At 45.4% G+C, this 21,297-nt stretch overlaps 1 protein-coding gene across 1 annotated transcript in view; it reads left to right on the plus strand.

Moving 5' to 3' along the window:
- The window catches only part of TEKT3 (tektin 3), a 36,988-nt gene extending 15,980 nt beyond the window's left edge, over positions 1–21,008 (plus strand). The window contains exons 4-8 of the mRNA XM_081109631.1: positions 2,790–2,860; positions 6,214–6,357; positions 8,892–9,114; positions 11,859–12,013; positions 20,568–21,008. Coding sequence (XP_080965757.1) covers positions 2,790–2,860; positions 6,214–6,357; positions 8,892–9,114; positions 11,859–12,013; positions 20,568–20,784 — 810 coding nt within the window. The 3' untranslated portion in view covers positions 20,785–21,008. The remainder of the gene's footprint in view (positions 1–2,789; positions 2,861–6,213; positions 6,358–8,891; positions 9,115–11,858; positions 12,014–20,567) is intronic.
- The last annotated feature ends 289 nt before the right edge of the window (positions 21,009–21,297 follow it).

The following is a 21,297-nucleotide window of genomic DNA, read 5'->3' on the forward strand; positions in this document are numbered from 1 at the left end:
CAAAAAAAAAAAATAGCAAGTGTTGGTGAGAATGTGGGGAAATTAGAACCCTCATACAATGCTGGTGGAGATGTAAAATGATGTAACTGATTTGGGAGATGGTTAAACAGACTTATCATCTGATTTAGTAATTCTATGCCTTTGTATTTACCCAAGAGAAAAGGAAGTATGTGGCCACACAAAAGTGTGTACATGAATGTTCAGAGCAGCATTATTCATCACAACCATTTAGAAACAGCTAAATGCCCATCAACTGATGAATGATAAAACGTGGTCTCTCCACGCAACAGAATGCTATTCAGCCATAAAAAGGAATAAAGAGCTGCTGCATTCTACTACATGAATGATCCTTGAACAAACTCTGCTGAGTGAAGGAAGCCTGTGGCCAAGGACCACATACTGCATGATTCCATTGATATGAAATGTCCAGATTAGGGAAATCGACAGAGACTGACAGTAGATTAGGGTCTGCCCAGGAGAAAGTGGCTTAGGGATTGGAAATTGGGGATAACAGCTGAGGGGTATGTTGTTTCTTCGGTGGGTAATGAACATGTTTTAAAAATTGATTCTAGTGATAGTTATGCAACTCTGTGAATAAAAACTATTGAATTGTACATGAATTCTGTGGTATGTGAACAATATCTCAATAAAATTATTTGTTTTTTAAACAACAACAAGAAGCACTGCTTTAGAGGCAAATATTTTCCAGGTCAGTACCAGACACTGCTTGACCTCAAAACACCAGAGTCTGTGATTAGACTAGTGTTTCATCAACTGAGGGTGCTTACGCCCTGGCCAATTAGTTCAAGCAGTGACTGTATCTTGTAGCCTACTCAAGGAAATGATATTAGCATACCTTATTTTTAGCAAAACAGGCCTCAGTTTTTTAAATAAGTGAATATTATAAAAAATATAGGAAATAGCTTTAAAATGCTTGCTTTTGAAAAAATGTGGGTAGAATGAAATATTTTCTCACAAATTCTGTTGATTCTTTCAGTCAGTGGTCTTCACCAAATTCTTACAAAGTGGCTTCTCTGGGGGAACTGATCAGGACATTATATCAATGGAACTCCTAGATCAAGCTAACTTCTTGGACTTTAAAGAAAAATGAACCTTTGAGTGAAGATTAATGAGTAAATTAACACTGGGGACAGTCTCAATGGTTTTTGGTTTTAGACATTTAGACCTTCCTGCCTCCAACCCTCTGACATTATTTAAATTCATATATAAAAATTATTTTTTAATATATTTTATTGATTTTCTTACAGAGAGGAAGGGAGAGGGACAGAGTCAGAAACATCGATGAGAGAGAAACATTGATCAGCTTCCTCCTGCACACCTCCCACTGGAGATATGCCCGCAACCAAAGCACATGCCCTTGACCGGAATCGAACCTGGGACCCTTCAGTCTTCAGGCCGATGCTCTATCCACTGAGCAAAACTGGCCAGGGCCATATATAAAAATTATTGTTGAAGTATTTTTTATAATAAGAGTCTCATTAAAAGTATTTTTTTTTCACTAAAAGTCCCAGGAATGCCCACCATGTGCATCATGTACAGAGTATAAAAGCTCATTACGGTTTTGTGTTTTAAGTGGTTTTTGAAAGCATTACTCTGTGCATCTTTTGCCAACACCTACCTCAATTAGCTACACACACACACACACACACACACATATATATATATAACATATTTGATGGGAAAAGATTGACTTTTACATATAAAAACACATAAGTTAATTTTAAAAACAATGGAAAAAGTGGACAAGCACAAAAGAAAAGCCAAATGGTGAACCAATGCATAGTCATAGCATTAACCCACACATTTGGACAGGTGTGCTTTTGGGGGGGGGGTCCTATCACATTGGCAGAGATTAAGAGGAGTCATAATGGCTACTTGGCGTGGGAGCTGAGGAAGCACACACCCACTTATGGTTGTAAATGGCACAGCTTTTCTGAAAGGCAATTTGGCTGTACTTGTCAAAACCTGGATAAAAGGCTACCCTTTGGCGATGTCTAAATATTTATTGAAGTTGTTGATCACAGCATTGTTTAATGTCATGGGGAAATGTTCAAGTTTAAAATTAAAAAGCAAACCACAAAACAGTGTGTATAATATGATGACTTTTCACTTGAAAAAGATGTAACAGTTTTGTGCACTTTTTAAATATCATCTTGGTACTGTTTTGAGTTCCTAGATCTTCTAATGTGAATATCAGAGGAAAACAAATGATTGTTTTTAAAAACTCTGATACAACGCTTATTATATAGAGTGTATACATAATAGCAGCATCAAAATCCCACATGTGAGGTCAAGCAGAGCAGTGGGATGGGGCTGTGTGGCTCGGGTGGTCCAGTGGGGAGGGAAGGCAGCCTCTTTGGACCAAAGAGCTGGGCATGTTGGAGGCCACATCATGACTAAAGACAAGCCGCCTTTTGACTGCCTTCCCCCTCCCTGATTCACTGTCTTGGAAGAATAGCTAATATTCACTTTGCACATCACCAGAATTTTGTTTGTATAGAACCAGAGATGTAAAAAACCTTGAAATCTTACCCCTGTTCCAACTTGTTCCATAATATGATTTTCTATAGCCCTATAAATAATGAATTTCAGTCTGATATTTAGATCACAATGTTATCGGGGCATATGTGTATATAAGTGGATATATAGTTGTTTACTTGTTTAACCAGAAACAAAATTTTCCTTCACTGATGTTTTGTTACATTATTGACTTTGAATGCAATGCTCAATAACAAAAACATTAATGTGTGTGTTTTTCAATTGAGTAGGAAGTTGATAATATTCTGTGTTGTCAAGAAAGGATGAAGCTGCATTTGGATAAGGCCGTGGCCCAACTTGCGTAAGAGCTTTACCTCATACAGTGTAAAACCTATTGCCTCTCATATCGTGTAAGACCTATTATGAAACTGTACTTCTATGCCTCCCATTCAGATTTCTCTTAGCTTCTTATATGAGAATTTCTTATACATGGATACACAAACACACACATACATGCTCACACATGTTTTTATTTAGAGATTAAAATGATTACTTGGAATACTTGCTTTACATTTTTATTTAAAAAATAATTTGAAATTTCATAGAAAGTATTTCTGTCTTAACTTGGAGTACGGCTAAGATTTCTTTGAACTCAAAGACTATTACTCTTTGATGAGAGAGTGACTTGTGGGTGTGCAGCCCAACAGTCGGAAGAGAGGTGAACCGTGGTTCACTTTCATGTTTACTTCCTCTACCTCCTTAAGGACGTGGCCTTCCCTGATTTCCTGGCAGAAATGCTCCTTCTCTGATCACACCATCTCAATACTCATTACGACCATTGCATAGCAATTGAATAATAATTAATATTGGAATGAAGGACTTTATAATCAACATTCGTTACATCTCAACGTTCATTCATCATTGCATTGTAACTGTCCATCCACCTTATTCTTTACCAGAACGTGCATTCCTCTCTTCTCTGCAATGGTAGGTAGTAGCAGATGTGAGACGGGAGATAATAATCAGAGGAGGGGCTTGCGTAGTGTTAGGGGCTTGCCTAACATGAATAGACAGATCAGTGTCCATTTGGTTATGGCCACACAAAGCAGTTGGATTCTGCGTATACTAATGTTATCAAGGATTCTGTGTGACATCCTCAGAGCAGTGAGCCTTGTAGCCCTGCTCTTACTTCTTACTTAGCTTGCCCAGCCTGCCCACCAAGACAGCTGTGAAGGTGGGGGAGGTTCAGGTGCCTGAGATTTCTCTTGAACACTTACTAGAAAGAGTCTGATGTGGAAATTGGTGACGCTAGGGATGATATTAACTAAGGATGACTCACTGCTTGTGGTTTGTTTAACTATACAATTTACTTAAGCCATAGATACCGGGCAGTAGCGTTCCAATATTAACTTATGGGTTCTGCTCCCCAGGAATTCAGAATCACAGTTTAGTGAGGTTCAAAGAATTGCTTCTATGGTTTTCTCCTGGTCCAGTTCCTAGTCCCCATTTTCTTTCATAATCTACAACCTGCTGCCATCTTCTGTGTCCTTTGCTCTTCTTGGCCCAGATTGTGCCACCCCGGACAGCACATTCTCCTCAATCTCCCTTACGGATGGTCGCCATGTGGCCCTGGTCCAGCCTGTGTGGGAAGTTCTGTTTCTGCGTGTGCACTTGCTTGGCCTCCGTGTTTGCGATCCTTTAAAGGTCTGGGCGAGATGCCCACCTCACTTCCTGTGATGGCTTCCTCGGCATCTGGGGGCCTGAGTCCCATATATGGCCATGGGGCTGGATCCATCCAAGGTGATGGGAGGAGGAACGGAGCAGTGAAGCACTTGGCTTGGATCTTAGCTGGAATTCGAATCTCATTGAGCACCAACATGGCAGCCAAGATTTCCCATCGTGGGCTCTCAGTAGGCTGGTGGGGTGCTGCCTGAAGGACTTTTCTTAGCTCTAGATACCCAGAGAGATTTTGAGGTCAGGTCATGGGAGGAGAGCTGGGGGCCATCCTCATCTGGGACAACAAATAAGAAAGGCCTTCTAATCCTTGAGTTTCAACCAACAACCCGAGGGAAGAGGCCAAACCCAGAGTAGCAAGGGGAGATGCCTTGTTGACTTTTGTCCTTTGCACATGTGTACTGTTGCAGAATTCACAGAATGCAGGTGACTTACATGCTGCTACCCTCGGTTCCACTTCATAAATAACAATCAAAAAAGAGATCTGAAAGGTCAAGTGACTTACCCAAAGGCACAGGCTCAGTGGCAGGGATGCTGCAGCTAGAACCAGTCCATTCAATTCCATGCAGGCTTTATTGAGTGATAGCTTCATGCTAAGACAATTTTTGGAATACAGAAATGATTAAGATCACCCAGTTGTTCCACTTTTTCATATACTATCTATATGCTAGTGACTCCCAACTTTTTCTTACTAGTCTAGAACTTTCTCCCAAATTCCAACAACCTATTTGGTTCCTGCACTTGGATATTCAGTGGACACCCAAGCTCAGCATGTCAGCTGCATTCTGTCCAGTCCTGGGCTCCTTGCCCACAGCCTAGCCCACCCTTGTTGGTAGAATTTGCTCTTCCAATCACTGAACTTCAGCTCTTTATTCTCACTGATGTTCAGTCTCCTAGGAGATTCTCTTGGTCTCATATTTAAAACTCATCTACCCTCTGTCCGAGCCACCCCCATCTCACCTCGGTAACTGTCCCGTCTGCTCCTGAGTCTCCCTGCCCTCTTGCAGCTGTTCCCAGCCCAGCACCAGAAGGCTCCTCTGAATTTAAGTCCGTGATCTCTTGCTTCCTCATGAGGAAAGCCCGATGCCTCTGGTATCCTGAGGTTCTGCTGAATCTGGTTCCCGCAGCGTGCCTTTGCTCACACGCCGCCTCCTCAAGGAGCCCTGCCCAATGGCCCCATTTAACATCCCCACTCATGCTCCTGGCCCACTTTCCTGCTAACAAACCACATGACTTGCTTATTCATCATGAGCATCGCCTGTCTCCTCCCAGCAGGATGCAGGCTCCTCCAAGGAGGAGATGTTTTGTCACCTTCTGGGCGTGCAGAGCAGTGTCTGGCATGTGGTAGCAGTGGTTGCTATGTGTTGAATGAACTCCTCCGTGAGTGAAGACATGGCTGCTAGTCTCCAATGTCCCCGCTGGGCCTGTCCTTTGGTAGTGAGTGCCAGGCCTCCTTTCTGCTGGCAGGGCAGGAAACCACCATCTCAGAGCTCACCACCACCTCCTCCCCAGAGGGTGGCTGCTGAAGCACACCTGCCTGGGAGCCCACCCATCCGACTCTTCCAAGCACTGACTCCTGCCCTGGAGGTTGATTTTGACAGCGAGGAAGAGGGCTTGGGGAGGAGTTGAGGAGGGAGGCAGACAGGGCAGTGCAGGTGTGGACAGATTCCTCTAAGCCAGGGTCCTCTCTGGAACAATTTGTATTTTAAGAAGATGGGCCCCAGTCCTAGGGCTCCAGATACTTGACCCCCGTCTACCTGCACATCTTCTCTCCTATCCATGGGAGGAACATGAAGGGCAGGGTTCTAATTACTCACGTGCATGGCCATGTTCAGGGAAGGCTCCTTGTAATGGAAAAGTTGAACATGGTGTGAAAAAGGGAAGCAGTAGTGGGTGGGTCTCAGCACAGAGGGTGGTTCCTCTCCCTCTTACGAAATCGCTCCCTGAACTTGAAGCTCCGTGCCCTCCTCTGTGTTATAGAGCGAACAGAGCGTCCCAGCATGAGCTGGAGAAGGACCTGCATGACAAGCAGGTGGCGCACCGGATCGACGACAAGTGCCACCACCTGCGAAACACCTCGGATGGCATCAGCTACTTTCGCGGAGTGGAGAGGGTGGACGCGACGTAAGTGGGGCGCACACCACTTCATGATTTTGATGTTATTTACCGTGTTCTCTCTTCTTTCAAAGTGATGCAGCTGACAGGTTAGAATGGGAGTCGTGGGGAGGCTTGGGAAGGGAACGGCCACCCCTGACCTGGACAAGTGTCCAGTCTAGTCTCTGCGTGTTCGCACTTGGGCCTTGGCGCTTACAACCTATATTCTTTTGGAAAACAATGTTTGTTCTTCAGATTCTTACCTATGGAAGGAACACTTCCTGATGTAGGAAGCCTAGAAAACACAGCTAAACATAAAGGAAAGTGCCGCCTGTGTCTGATGCCTGGGACTCAGTGGGGTGTGGGTTGAAAACAGCTTACTGGTGTTATTTTTATTACCACTGATGGTTGAACGTGGTCTGTCTGTGGTTGCTCTGCTGGGCCCTGGCATGCAATCTTGGGTTCATGGTCTTTTCCAGTCACTTGAAAATAGTCGACTCGATTGAGGTGAAATTCACCTACAATCAATGTATTCAGTGTAAGTGTACATTTTGATGAATTTTGACAGGTTTCTATTTTTATGTAACCATGACCATAGTTTAGATGAAGAATACTTCCATTGCCCTAGCTGGTTTGGCTCAGTGGATAGAGTGTCGTCGGCCTTAGGACTAAAGGGTCCCAGGTTCTATTCTGGTCAAGGGCATATGCCCAGGCTGTGGGCTCAGTCCTCAGTAGGGGGCATGCAGGAGGCAGCTGGTCGATGATTCTCTCTCATCATTGATGTTTCTATCTCTCTCCCTCTCCCTTCCTCTCTGAAATCAATAAAGATATATTTAAAAAATACTTCTCTCACCCGTAATAGTTCCCTTGTGCTCTTTCCCACACTCATGTCCCCTACCCAAGTGGGTTCTCTCCTGTGGGCCAGTCACCCCAAAGCAGCCCCTCTCTTAGTGCCCCTGCAGAGCAGCAGCACCAGCGCTGACTGTTAGGTTCAGGGTTGTGACTCAGATTCAGACTCTGTGCTCTAAGGGGTCCCCCCAGAGCGCCTCTGCCTTGGCTGGACGTGAGCAGGAAGTGTCTTCCTCTGCTCCCCCAGGGGTGGGTGCGCGGGCCTGAAACCACTCACTCTGACCACATAGCCCTCTGTACAGGGCGCCTGTGTGCAGCTGTGCAGCATGAACTCTTAGCCACCTCTTGTAGAATGACAGAGTGTGGAGTCGATAGGGTGTCATTTAGGGTCACTGGAGCCTGAGCTAAAACCTCTAGCCAACAGTAAGAGTCTTGTTTGATATCTTATCACACCAACAAGTAAAGAAATGTCACCCATGAACCTACTATCCAGAGATGCCAATGTTAACAATTAATTGTCAGTCCTTCAAATACATTCCCATGCATGTGGACATAAATTTATGCTTTTAAGTAATGGTATTTCATACACACAGCTTGAGTAGCATGCCTGAGTAGTCAGCTCATGATATATCCAAAACATTGTTCGTGGAAATATTCTTCTGCAACATGAGCTTGCATGCTATAAGGGTTATTTTTTTTTTTTAATGTGCCATAATCACTCAGTTTTACTTTGAAGCATCAGGCTGTTTCCAGGGTTCCAGGAATTGACATAAATATTGCTGAAAATGGCACTCGCATATACATCTGTGGGAACATTTTTCCTTGGGGTAAGTTTATACAATGTTTGCTTGATCAGCACACATTCTCCTTGGAATGGCAGACGATTAGGGTTAGCATTGCCCCTGTGCGGGGACCTGCGGACATACATGACGTGTCCGCATTTTCAGCTCTGGGGACACCGTGTAGAACAGAGTGACATAGTTGATACTGTTTGTGTATGTGAAAGTTGCTAAGACTTCAAATCCTCAGTTCTCATCACAAGAAAAAAATGTGTAATTGTGTATGGTGATGGATATTAACTATACTCAGTGTGCTCATCATTTTGCTATATATACATTATCAAATCAATATGTTGCATGCCTAAAACCAATACAATATTATATGTTAATTATATCTCCATAAAAATATTTCTAGAAGTGACCTTTCTGGGTTATATGCATTTGAAAGGATCTCGTGTACATTGACTTTTTAGCCTCCTCCATGGTTGCACCAGTTCAGCGTTCCTACCCTGCAAAGATGAGTTTCTCTCCACAGTTCACCAGCAAATCATTATTCTCTTCACTCTTTGCTTTTTGATAAGAGGCTTATTAATATATCATTGTTTTCCTTACTTATTTGGTTATTCCTGATGTAGAATATTTTTATATGCTTACTAAGCGGGTGTGACTCATTTGTAATGAACCTAGTACACTTACACTCCACCAATCTATTTTTTCTCCCCAAAACTAGCAAAGGAATCAGTTTGTGGTTTGGATTTATAGAAAATTGGCTAACAGTAAAATATGGAGCAATTAAGAAAAATTTAAATTAAGCTTTGCTCTGATTTTGTGTTCGGGGCACTCGCATCGGGATCAGTGTACGGGTTCTCTTGAGCAGGATGGACGATGGCCAGTTCATCATTGTCACTGTTGTCTGGCTCTCCTTCCTTTGTCCAGGGTCTCAGTGCCAGAGTCGTGGGCCAAATTCACAGACGACAATCTTCTTCGCTCTCAGAGTGAACGAGCAGCCTCAGCCAAACTAAGAGATGACATTCAAAACCTCTTGGTAGTGACTGCAAATGAGATGTGGAATCAGTTCAACAAAGTAAACTTGGCCTTAACTAATCGCATTGCTGAAACTGCCGATGCTAAGAACAAGATTCAGGTTCACTTAGCAAAGGTAAGTCCAGCCCCGGTGGTGCCCTCAGCTGAGCTGATGGGCATTGCAGGGACACTGGGACCAGGGCGCTCACCACCCAGAGAGCGGCAAGGAGGCACACGCCTCCTGGCCCTACAGATGAAGAGAAATTAAAAACAGTACAAAGTGCACCATTTATTTTAGCAAGGCAGTCAGGTGTCAGATGGAAATAGGAATCCACTGGCTTTGGGAACACAAAGAATGCACTATGTCATAAGCTCTTCCTAGTATTTTTAACAGAAACAAAAATATTATTAAAGCTTAATGAATCACTGTATGTAACTAGGAAGTGAAATTATTATTAGAACATATGGTAGGAATGTTTTCTGTTGAATTATTTCAGGCACTTGTTTTTTCTTGAATACAAAACCAAACACTGGAAATTATTAGGTGGTTCAAAGTGTTTGCGATATCGAGCTTTTTAAGTGCTCTAAGTATACGAGTTTTACAAGGGCAATAAAATGAAGGGCTCCATCAGAATTCATGTTTCAAGATAATCAAGGAGCTCTTCTTTGCTTGGTGTCAGCCTCAGAGCCCTTGGTGTGTCTGTGGGTTATGCTGTATCTGTTGTCAGTTCCTTCTTTAAGAACCTTACAAGTCTGTCATGTCACTTGGGAGTTATGTTAGCCCCTGGACGGCCCCATGTTCTCAGGATGCAGTGAGGTGTCCTTCCTCCTCGGGGCGCTTTATTCGGGCAACACACACTTATTGAGTCAGAGAGTGTGGTACCGACTGTGAAGGGCAGAACAGAACATAAAATGTAGTTTTTGTCCCCAGACCGTAGACATTTATGGAAAGGTATCCTTGGGACAGTAAGAAGCCTTTGGAGGCCTTTAGAAGACTGATGCGATGGAGTCCCTTAGTTCTCCAAACTTTACTTATTCCTGCGTTAGTCTGCTGGGGCTGCCAAACAAGGCATCAGAGGCCCAAGGGCTCACACAGCGGGGATTCGTTGTCTCACAGTCTGGAGGCTAGAAGTCGGAGGTCGAGGTGCCAGTAAGGTAGTTTCCTCCGGCCTCCTCCTCCCCGTGTCCTCACACGGTCTTCCCTCTGCATGTGGCTGTGTCCTAATCTCCTCTTCTCTTAAGGACACCAGTCACCTTGGATTGGAACTTTTACTTAGTCACATCTCCAAATAAAGTCAAATCCTGAGGTACTAGGGGCTAAGACTTTAACAAATGAATTTGGGGGAGGGTGGTGGAGAGGGTAGAATTCAGCTTATCAAAGCTACCTTCAAGGCAGGCACTTGAGGGTATAAGCGCGTGAATGGCACGTCGACCTTGCCATCTTGTATCTCACAGTGAGACAAGACATGTACGTAGAAAATGATGAGTTGCATCAGAAAGGTGCAGAATGAAGCCCTCGGAGCTACAGAGAGAATGTGTTTAGCAGAAGCAGCAGTTGTGTGCAGTGGTGAGAGGCAGGAGCTCCGGAGCAGGGCCTTGGTGCAGGAACAGGGCAGAGGTTGCTGGGGCTTGGGGGGGGGGGGGGTGTCACAGATTAAGGGACAGATTTAAGAGTTCCTGGGATACACAAGCACTGAATCCATGCGATTATGTGAGAGCTCGGCAGGGGACGGGAGAAAGGGTGCAGCAGAGGATGGTCTGGGGACAATACCTTGCACTGGAAGTGAGCAGGGAGAGTTAGAACGACAAGTAATTAGGACAGCAGTTGGCCAGAGAAACTATGGCAGGTGATGGTTTAAGGGGAGGGGGCCATCAGAAAGTCCCATGGCTTTGAGGGCACAGTCTCATGAGGGCCGCTCGGCCAGAGACAGTTCCACGGCCACTGAGGAGGGTGAGCAGGAAGTCCGGGTAGGGAGTGAGCACGTGACAGTGAGCCTGGGGAGACAGCACCTGCTGGCAGCACCCACTGGGCCTGGGTGAATGGGTGGTAGACAGACAGATTTAAAGGAATTGGGTGATATTGGGTGTGTCTCAGGCGGAAGGTATGGGCAGGGGAAGTGGGAGAGTGATGGGAGGGGCCTTGGAGAAATGGGAGTGCCAAGGTCTGCACTGGGGGAGGAGGGAGGGTTTTCAGAGCTTAGAGGGGGCTCACTCCACAGAGGAGACCCAGGGAGAGGGCCAGGTTTATGTGGTTGGGGGGAGGGGTGTCTCTTTAAGAATAAAGGTTATAAAGTCAGGACTACAAAACTGCCAGTGCCCCCCTACCCCCTTGCAACTGAGACTCCCTGAAGCTTGACCTCCATTTGCTTCAAGACAAATCCCCACCAGCAGGAAGACATCCCTGTGCGGTTAGGGAGCAGAGAGAGCAGAAGAGAAGAGGGGAGGACCAAGTGAGGTGAGGAGGGCAGTTAGGGCCACTCAAACCTCACAGCCTCGCTTTTCTCAGTTACAACAGGTGATGTGGCAAAAAAAAAAAAAAAAAAAAAAATTAGAAACTGGTTTTCTGGGGAAAAAATAGCTCTGATTTATAGCATTTGCCTATTTGACATAAATTACCACCCCGGTTGATGTCGGGAGTCAGGAAGACGTGTGTAGTCAACTCTCCAGGGCAGGAAGAGAGAGAGAGCTGCCCAGCACAGGCTCCCTGGGGCTGGGACTGACACTGGGCCTGGGACTGGGACTGGAGGGGGCCGGTGTGCTCAGGGAACCCACCTCCCCATCCCAGGAGGCAGGTGGGCCACCCTCTATGGACAGGCAGGAGGAAGAGCAGGTGGGAGGCATGCACAGCTAGGCATCGGGCATTCGCTTCTCTCTCTACAGACACTGCAGGAGATTTTCCAGACCGAAACGACCATAGAATCCATCCGGAAGGCCATCAAGGACAAGTCGGCCTTCCTGAAGGTGGCCCAGACCAGGCTGGACGAGCGGACGAGGAGACCGAACATCGAGCTCTGCAGAGATATGGCCCAGCTGCGGTGAGCGGGGAGGGGAGCACCCCTGCAGGGGGAGAGCCGGGCCCTTTGGGACAGTGCACCAGCCTGCCCGGCTCTGGGTCCTTCAGGAAAGCGCTCTCTGCGAACACACAAGGCACCTAATGAGAAAGCACAGTGATGCTCATTGCCGGGACTTCTTTAAGTATTGATAATGGGAGCTGGTGTCCAATGCCCGCAGAGTTCGATTCACGGAGTTCAGTTCACAGAGTTTGATAAAAGTTAAGATGGATGTTGGTGGTTGCACGCATAGCATGTGAATGCACTTAATGCCACTGAATTGTGCACTTAGAAGTAATGGAGATGATACATTCTGTATGTATATTTCACCATAGTTTTTTTTAAAAAAAGGAAAAGATATCAACATTACACACAAAAAAAGTGATAAACAGTTGGCCTCATTCAGAGAGGCCAAGGTGGATTTGGGGTTCCTCAGCTTCTGGAGTTGTCTGGAGTATCCAGAACACCTTGCTATGCACGGCAGAGTGAATTGGTTTACTGTTTATTTATTCCCAGTGCCTGAGACTTGTCAGAAAAGGGACCTGAATCAGAATTCCACTGACCCCTTCTCTCTGCTTTTGCCCATTTGCTCTCTTTGGCCTCTTCTGGGGGTTAATACATCTGCTCTTGACATTAAGAGCATCTTCGTGATCCCCTAAGACCCCTAAAGAGTTTTAGGGTCATTTCAGCTCGTTCTGTTCTCAGTAGAAATTGAGACCAGCTGGTCTTCATCAATACATCTCCCGCGCACACACAGCCGGAGGAATCTGACACCACCGTTTATCTACTAAACACTGCATGTATTTATTACCATTTTAACTTTGAAGACTCCTTTTAGGATGGGCTTGTAAGGAATTGGCCAGGGTCCAGTATTCCCCCTTAATTGTGGCTTTATTTCTAATTTCCAAATGTCTGCTTCTGCCTTTTCTCTCTGGATTTCATTGTTGCTATTCTTTGGTCACAAAAGCTTCTTGCAGAGGTGGAGCCGCTGCAGGAGCAGAGTGGGAGTCCTGAAATCCAGAGCTGTTTCTGCGGAGAGATGCCAGCGGTTGTCCCTGGCCCAGGACAGAATTCCCATGTCATCACTCAGGCTTTATCCAAGGGGTTAAACGACCCTCTGCTTCACCAAAGAGACAGTGTGGGTTTCCTGGAGGGAAAGGAAAGAGTGATCTTTGTGAGGCCGACGATGGTGAAAGTAACAATACAGATGGTGATAGAGGCAGTAATAGCAGCTGCGCCACCAGTGATCTCACTCTGCGCTGGCCCCTGTCCTGAGCATTCACCTCCCCTCATTCATTATCTTCAGGTTACACATCAGGGAACTGCGGCAGAAGTGGGTTGAGTGACTTGGTCCATGTGGCACCTGGTGGTACAAGGAGAGCCACAGTGTGAATCCAAGCAAGCTGTTTGCGTCTGCTCCCCCAGCTTCCACACTCGGCTGTTTTCACCTTCCCCTGCCACGTAGCTGACCTCCTCTGACCTTAACGCCCATGTGGGTGAGTCAGCAACGCAGATACTGCATCCTCATCTCTCTCACGAGGATGAGAGGAGGATGAGGCCGAGAGCCAAGGAGGAGGTTGTCACTCAGCACACACAGCCTGGGGGGTCTGTGTCAGATGCTAAGAAGCACGTGTGAGAAGGTATGCAGACAGGTTACTGCATTTCTCCCAGGGGAGCTGTTGTCTGAGGCCATAGCCACAGAGGAGTTCAGCCAACTACATGCTTCTCAAAGGGAGTTCCCTGGAGCCCCTCCGGTACAGAGCCCATTATTTAGAGCAGGCTGCGCTCCCTCCAGAAGCCAGGTGGGCCCGGTGGCCAGTGTGCAGTGACTGCGCTCTCGGAGAGCACACTCATCTGGCCAGTTAGGGCTGGGGCACAGATTGTGGCTTCATGCAGATATGATTAAGAGAAGCGGAACGGAGGTTTCATGCTCTGAGGAGCTTTCCTGCGTCCTCACCAGTGGCGGTGAGATTCAGGCTGCAAGCACAGGAGCACAAGCCGGGCGCTCTCCGAAGGGGTTTGGAGTGGTGGGCTGGCCTGGCAAACAACCGGGCATTCACAGCGGCTCCGGCTCCCTGGCGCTGAATGGCTTTCACTCTTTTCCTCCTTCACAGCCACACAGAGCTGCTTTTCCTGACTTCCTGTCGACTTTGTAGTACGTCTACTTCCCTTGCTCCTTCACTGGCTTCAGGACAAAACCTGCTTTTGTTTCCATAAAGATTTCTTGTTAAAATAGCATTGCCAAAAATATGGTCCCAGAGTAACAACAGCGGAATTTGGGATTATTATTGGGGGAGGGGAGCATTTTTCCTCTTCCACTGATCATTCTGGAAGCAGCCCTTTGGGCCGCCAGGAGAAGAAAAAATAAGCCCACAAACTCAAAGGAGTGAGGACTGAGAAAAATCGCTGTTTTCATTTCAAGACTTTTATTTTCATTTAAAATGTTCTAAATGGGTTCTTTCAAAAGTAATTGTAAACATTCTTGGCATCGTTGGCTGCAGGCCAGACCAGGCTCCACTTCACTTAAATAATCTTGATACATTTTTTAACTACGGTCGCTTTATTTGTATTTGAATGCAAATGTTTTTCAATTCTTTAATTCCCCAAAAGTTATGAGAGGTTTCGGCAGGACAGCTCCTTGTGAGCTGCAGGAACAGGAACCAGAGTGAAGTGTGCGTGAGGGAGGGAGTGTGTCCCTGATGGCACAGGTGGAGGGAGGGTGGCTGGGTTCACACAGCAATGGGGCACAGGGTGTTAACTGCCTACTTTCTATGTGTCTTAAATTCCTTTAAAAAAAAGAACACCCTGATTTTTTAATGTGCATATTTTCAAAAGTTCCCTCAGATAGATCTTCCACTAGACTATTGTTTGGCTGCGAGGAGTAAATATTCATATATCTTCCTGTTCCTTGGGGTTCACGGTTCCTTTTGAAGGCAGAGGCAGGGCGCAGGGGCGGTGGAGATGAGAAGCAGGCCCAGTGTGACCATACACAGCCCTGGGCACGGAGCCCATCGCCGCCTGTGCAGCAGCCTCCCGGAGGCCTGCTTCTCTCCTGGTGATATTTTATACTCTGGGGTCCTCACAAAAGACTTAGTTTCAATCCAACATGATCTAAACAACAACAAAACATGCCTTTGATCAGTTCTCCGGTTTTGTGTTTAGCAATCCCAGACTGGGAGAAGCTTAACACTGAAGTTTCCATTCTGTCCCTCCCCAATGAGAGTAAGAAAACAGGCACAGGGTCTCAGATGAAAGAAGATGCGTGGCGTGGATATTTCTCATGGCTCGTTGCCGCTTCTATGAGCCTGGGGCGAGGGGGTGGGGGGTGGGGGCTTTGCAGTGTCCTCCCTCTCAGGCTGCCTGCAGGTGGATGGGAAGCTGAACCTCCAGGCCCCTCCAAGCCCCTCCAGGCCCCTCCAGGCCCCTCCAGCACAGTCTCCATCACTTGGGGTCTGGTTCTTGTTCTTGAAAGACCTTGTGGACTTGGACCTCTGGGTAGTGCCCCACCTCTCACCGTTACCTTCCTAACTTAGGATATTGAAGTTGGTCCTCATCCAACAAGCATGTTTTGCATGCCTGTCAACTGTGGGAGGGGCTGCTGGATTCAGCCTCAAGCAAGATGGGCTCAGGGCGCTGGTGCTCCTGGAACACCCACACTGTGGACATGAGAAGAAGTCTGTTCCTCTGGGCTTTGAGGAGGGCACACATTAGCAGCTGGGGCAGGTGGGTGGTGGATAAAGTGCTGGGCTGAGGGGATGGGAAGGGTGAAGGCGCTGAGGTCAGGGACAGCAGGCACGTTCCAGGGCATGCCAACAGAGCACAGGGGAGGACTCTGTGGCACATGTGAGGTTCTCTGGGAGACGGAATAACAGGACTGTGACTGAGGGATGGGCTATGAGGAAGAGGGCAGGTCACAATCATCAGAGGGTTTTGTTTCAGCATCCTCAGGATGACATTGCCATTGCCTGGGATGGGACACACAGGTGGACTGGGTGCTGGGGGCCCACCTGCTCCATACCCTGCGTAGACCTGGGCCAGCCACATCCTAGCATGGCCAGCAGGAAGGGTGAGCCCAGCACAAGGGCGTGGTGGGACCCTCGGGGAGTTTGTGAAAGGGTCATGGTGTGATGGTTGCACTGTCTAAGCGAGAGGTGTGCTCCCAGTTGTGTAGGTCAGCTGAGTCATGTCAGAAACCTCTCTGAAGGTCAAAGAGAGGTCAAGTCCCTCAAAATTGTGTTTCCTTTTTGAAAAATATTTATTGTTTTCTTTCTGAGTTTAAGAATAGTATTAGTTCATGATAGAAATATCAGAAAATGAAATAAGAAATAAAAACCACCCTAAATTCTTTCTGCCATCAAGGAATAAGCAATGTCAGCTATTTGTCATATTTGCCACCAAACACAAGAACAAAACTGGGATCTTTCTGCATGTAGATTTAATATCCTGACCCTCAACCAGCACTGTGCTTCCTTCCCGATGGCAAGCACAGGTGGTTGTTGTTGTTGTTGTTGTAAACATTGCTTGCATACTATTTTGTCATCTGGCTATAGCATATGGTATTATTTGACATTAATGTTTTTTTTCCTCTCATTTTGTCATATTCTACTATTCAATACAAGATCACACTGTGAAGAAATTATTTCGTTATACTTTTATGTCACACTTTTCACCTTGCTTACTTTTTTTCCCAAAAGTTGTGTGTGGGTTTTTTTGTGTGTTTTTGTGTATGTGTGGTTATTCTGATTTTAAAATAAATTCAAATAGTACAGATCTATACAGAATACAAAATGAGGCTCCCTCTCTTGGCCTCTCCACCCTCTCACCCCCAACCTCAACAACAACTGCGATTTGTGCAACTCCTTAAATAAGATTATACTTCTCCCTGTAGGAAAGGCATGCATGACGGATTTTGAGTAGAAAAAAAATTGTTACTTTGGTGCCATTTTAATAATCATAACAAGCCGTGAGAGCCCACGTGGGGCCTGACATTATACTGACCCTGTGGCAGGTTGCCAGATTTTGCAAATTAAAACAGGACAGCCAGTTAAATTTGAATTTCAGATAAATAATGATTAATTTTTCAGTATATATACCCCAAATATTGCATGCAATAAACTAAAAATACGTATGCGAAGTAAAAATACTTGCACTAAGTATTATTTAGCCTTAAAAAGGAAGGGAATTCAGGCACCTGCTACCACATGGACTGACCTTGAGGACACTATGCCAAGTGAAGTAAGCCAGTCACAGAAGACAAACACTGTGACTCCACACATATGAGGTTCTTACAATGGTCAGATTCATAGAGACAGGGGGTAGGAAGGTGGATGCCAGGAATGGGGGGAGAGGGGTAGGGGGTGGACAAAAAAAATCAATGTGCTTGATACTGGGGAGTTAGTGTTGAATGAAGACAGTTTCCATTTTGCAAGATGGGGAGGGCTCTGTGAGTAGATGGTGGTGAAGGCTGCATAGTTAAAAATACTCAAGATGGTAAAATGTTTGTTATGTGTATTTTACCACAATTAAGAAATACTTACAATTAAAAATTACACGTGCATCTGAAATTCAGATTTAACTGGGCATTCTGTTTATTATGGGGCAACCCTACACTTTGGGGATTACAGGTAGAAATGAGGTGGTCTCACCGAAAGGGTTCCAGTGTGTTGAGGCCAATATCCCGGTCTCTGCTTCTGTCCTTTTCTCATAGGGAGCTCAGAGACCTAGCTCTTCATATGGCCATTGAGGCTCCTCACTTCCTCTTAGCTTCCTATTGTGTGCAGCTATAAACACACGTGGCCGAGGGCCCCTAAAAGGCAGTTCACCAGTCCTCTGGGCCTAATTTCCTCATCTGTAAAACAAGGAAGCTAGGCTCCATGACCTTTCACATTGATTTTCCAGTTGCAAAGTTCTGGGAAGCTATTAAATTGCCTTGGTATAATGATTTTAATATGGTCTGAATATTTTTTCTATGGTCACAAAATCTTTTTCTGTCTCTAGGGATGTCCACATCCCTTTTGCTCATTGTCACTGCCCTCTTTATATTACTATATTTTAATTAATCTCATGTACCTCCAGTCCACTGATAAATGAACCCCAAAATGAAGAAAACCTTAACTTTGAATAACTGGTTAAAATTTGGTGAATTTGAAGTTGTGTTTTCAACTGACCAGAGTCAAGCAGGGAAGCAGCATGGTAATTAATAACAGTGGGAGGGGCCCTAACCAGTTTGGCTCAGTGGATTGAGCATCGGCCTGTGGACTGAAGGGTCCTGGGTTCAATTCCGGTCAAGAGTATGTACCTTGGTTGCGGCACATCCCCAGTAGTGGGTGTGCAGGAGTCAGCTGATCAATGTTTCTCTCTCATTGGTTTCTAACTCTCTGTCCCTCTCCCTTCTGCTCTGTAAAAAATCAATAAAATATATTTAAAAAAATAGCAGTGGGTGGGGATTTCATGCAAAACCTGAGGTCTTTGTACCTCAGTTTCCTCATCTGTAAAATGGTGATAATCACAGTATCTACTTCAGAGTGTTGTTATTAGGATTAAATTGTCAAATCTTGTAAAGTACTTAGGATAGAATATGTATTTACTACATAGTAGCATTTAATATGTATTATATTATACATATAATACTAATAAAGTAGTTGGTAAATGAGTTGCCATCATTATTATTATTACTATTATTATTATTATTACTAGAGGCCCGGTGCATGACATTTATGCACTGAGGGGTGAGGGGGGTCCTCAGCCCAGTCTGCTCCTTCTCACAGTCCAGAACCCCTTACTCCTTAACACCTGCCTGCTCGCTGCTCCTTAGCACTGCCACAGAGGCTGGAGAGGCTCCTGCCACAGCTACTGCACTTGCCAGCCATGAGCCCAGCTTCTGGATGAGTGGCGATCCCCCTGTGGGAGCACACTGACCACCAGGGGGCAGCTCCTGTGTTGAGCATCTGCCCCCTGGTGGTCAGTGTGCATCCTAGCAACCGGTCATTCTGTCCTTTGATCAATTTGCATATTAGCCTTTTATTACATAGGATTATCGTTTTATAATCTGTTTCCTATTTTCGTCTTGAGTGACTACATGGTTATCTCCCTTGGATATTATTGGCCAAATCAGTGGGTAGAGGAGCTCTTAATTGCTCTTCAGGAAGAGAATATTTTCTAACTAAACACAGTGGAAGAAATCAGAAAGGAAAAAAGAGATTTGGCTTAGTAAAAACTGAGCTCTTGCCCAGCCAGTATGTCTCAGTGGCTGAGCATTGACCTCTGAACCAGGAGGTCACGGTTCAATTCCCAGTCAAGGCACATGCCCAGGTTGCGGGCTCGATCCCTGGTGTGGGGCATGCAGGGGGCAGTCAATTCATGATTCTCTCTCATCATTGATGTTTCTATCTATCTATCTCCCTTTCTCTCTGAAATCAATAAAAATATATTTAAAAAAAAAAAAACAACAAAAAACTGAGCTCTTACATATAACAAAAAATCACAAAATTAAAAGGCAGAAAACAAATTGGGGAAACATTTGCCACAAGCATAGCAGACAAAAAAAAAAAAAAAAAAAAAAAAAAAACAATGTGCTTGATACTAAAAAGCTCTTTGCAAATGAATAAGATAAATAGAAATGTCTCAGTAGAAAAAGGAGTACAAGACAGAGAGAATTCACCCAAGAAATGCAAAATGACCAACAGACATTTAGAAAAGGTTCACTCGTAAAGAAATAAAAATTAAAACAATATCAATACATAGAACTTGAGGAAATGCTAGATTTTTCCATGAAGCTTCCTTTTTGTTTTAATGAGAAATGTGTCATGTTTTTTCATTATCACAACCTAATTGGAACTGCAATTTGTTTCACAGTTTATGTAGCTGATTTTATGCATTATTTTCATGTTCTATTAAGTTTTTGACATTTACAAGTATATTTACTCTGGGACCTTGAAGCATTATCTTGGAGCATTGTTGACAGGAGAGGAGCATTACAATTGGAGGCGTGTTCATTAACCCATCCCTCTCTCTACCCAACCAGGGTGTGGCGAGAATGGGCAGAATTCTAGTCACTGAATCAAGTTGGTTATCCCCCTCTTCCTAACGACAAAAATAATTTCAATGATAAAATAAATGTAAGAAAATCCAGCTAAGTTTTTATTTTTTCCACTTTTAGTAATTATTTTAAAAAAATCAAATGTTTAACAGTTTAATGTTTGTGTGTGTGTGCGTGTGCGTGCGTAAGTGTGTGTAAAATTTGCTATTGTCCCCAACATAGGCCTAGTTTGCCTTTGGGGTTCTAGGTGTGATGAATGGGTGTGGCCCTGACAGATACTAGAGCCCCACACCAGTCTTGCTTCCTATTTGCAGTCTTGCAATATGAAGTAGTTGTGATGACTGTGTGACCCACGTGCCTCTGGGGACTCCATCTGAGCCCAGCACAGCAGCCACACCTCCAATAGGAATTCACTGACCACACACGTCCTTAATTCAGCTAATAACCACTGTTGGGAATGTGTCCTCTGCTAATCTAATCGGGTGCTTCTTCCTCCCGCAGCCTTGTCAATGAGGTGTATGAGGTGGATGACACCATCCAGACCCTACAGAAGCGCCTGAGGCAGGCCGAGGACACCCTGCAGTCTCTGGTCCACACCAAAGCCACCCTGGAGCACGACCTGGCTATCAAAGCCAATTCTCTGTACATCGACCAGGAGAAGTGCATGGGGATGCGCAAGAGCTTCCCCAACACCCTCCGGCTGGTGGGCTTCTGCTAGGGACGCTGCCGGGAGCCGCGTCTTTACTCCTGGGAAAGAAGCAGCAGAGCCTGTGGAGCCCTGAGCGGATCCGTTCACTTATTAAAGGATTGCATTGATGGAATGTACAGTCTCCTGTCTTGGAAAGCCTTTGGTTTGCATCCAAACCTTAATTTCCCCTTACTTCTGGGCTAAGGGAAGGGTATAGGGAAATACAATCCATCTAATAGAGAAGGTAAAATCTTATTTGTATTGCTCTTTTTATTAGTTGTATAACATGAGTGGGCTGGAAGGGAAAAATGGATTTTCTCTGGGAGGGAGGAGCGGGAATCACAAATGGTGGGTTCTGAGCGATGCCGCAAAGGCAACATGGAGGGAAGGCAAGGCCTCTGCTGTGTGGTAGTTGGGGCAGTTTGAGAAAAATCGGAGGTGGGAAACCATAGAGTGCATTTGGAGCGATCATAGTAGAGCTATTTAGTTCGTAAGGCAGGGTGTATAGGAAGGAATGCAACCGGCAAGATGCCTGGGACAGTG

This window comes from Myotis nattereri (assembly GCF_964212035.1).
Source record: "Myotis nattereri genome assembly, chromosome: 16".
NCBI lineage: Eukaryota > Metazoa > Chordata > Mammalia > Chiroptera > Vespertilionidae > Myotis > Myotis nattereri.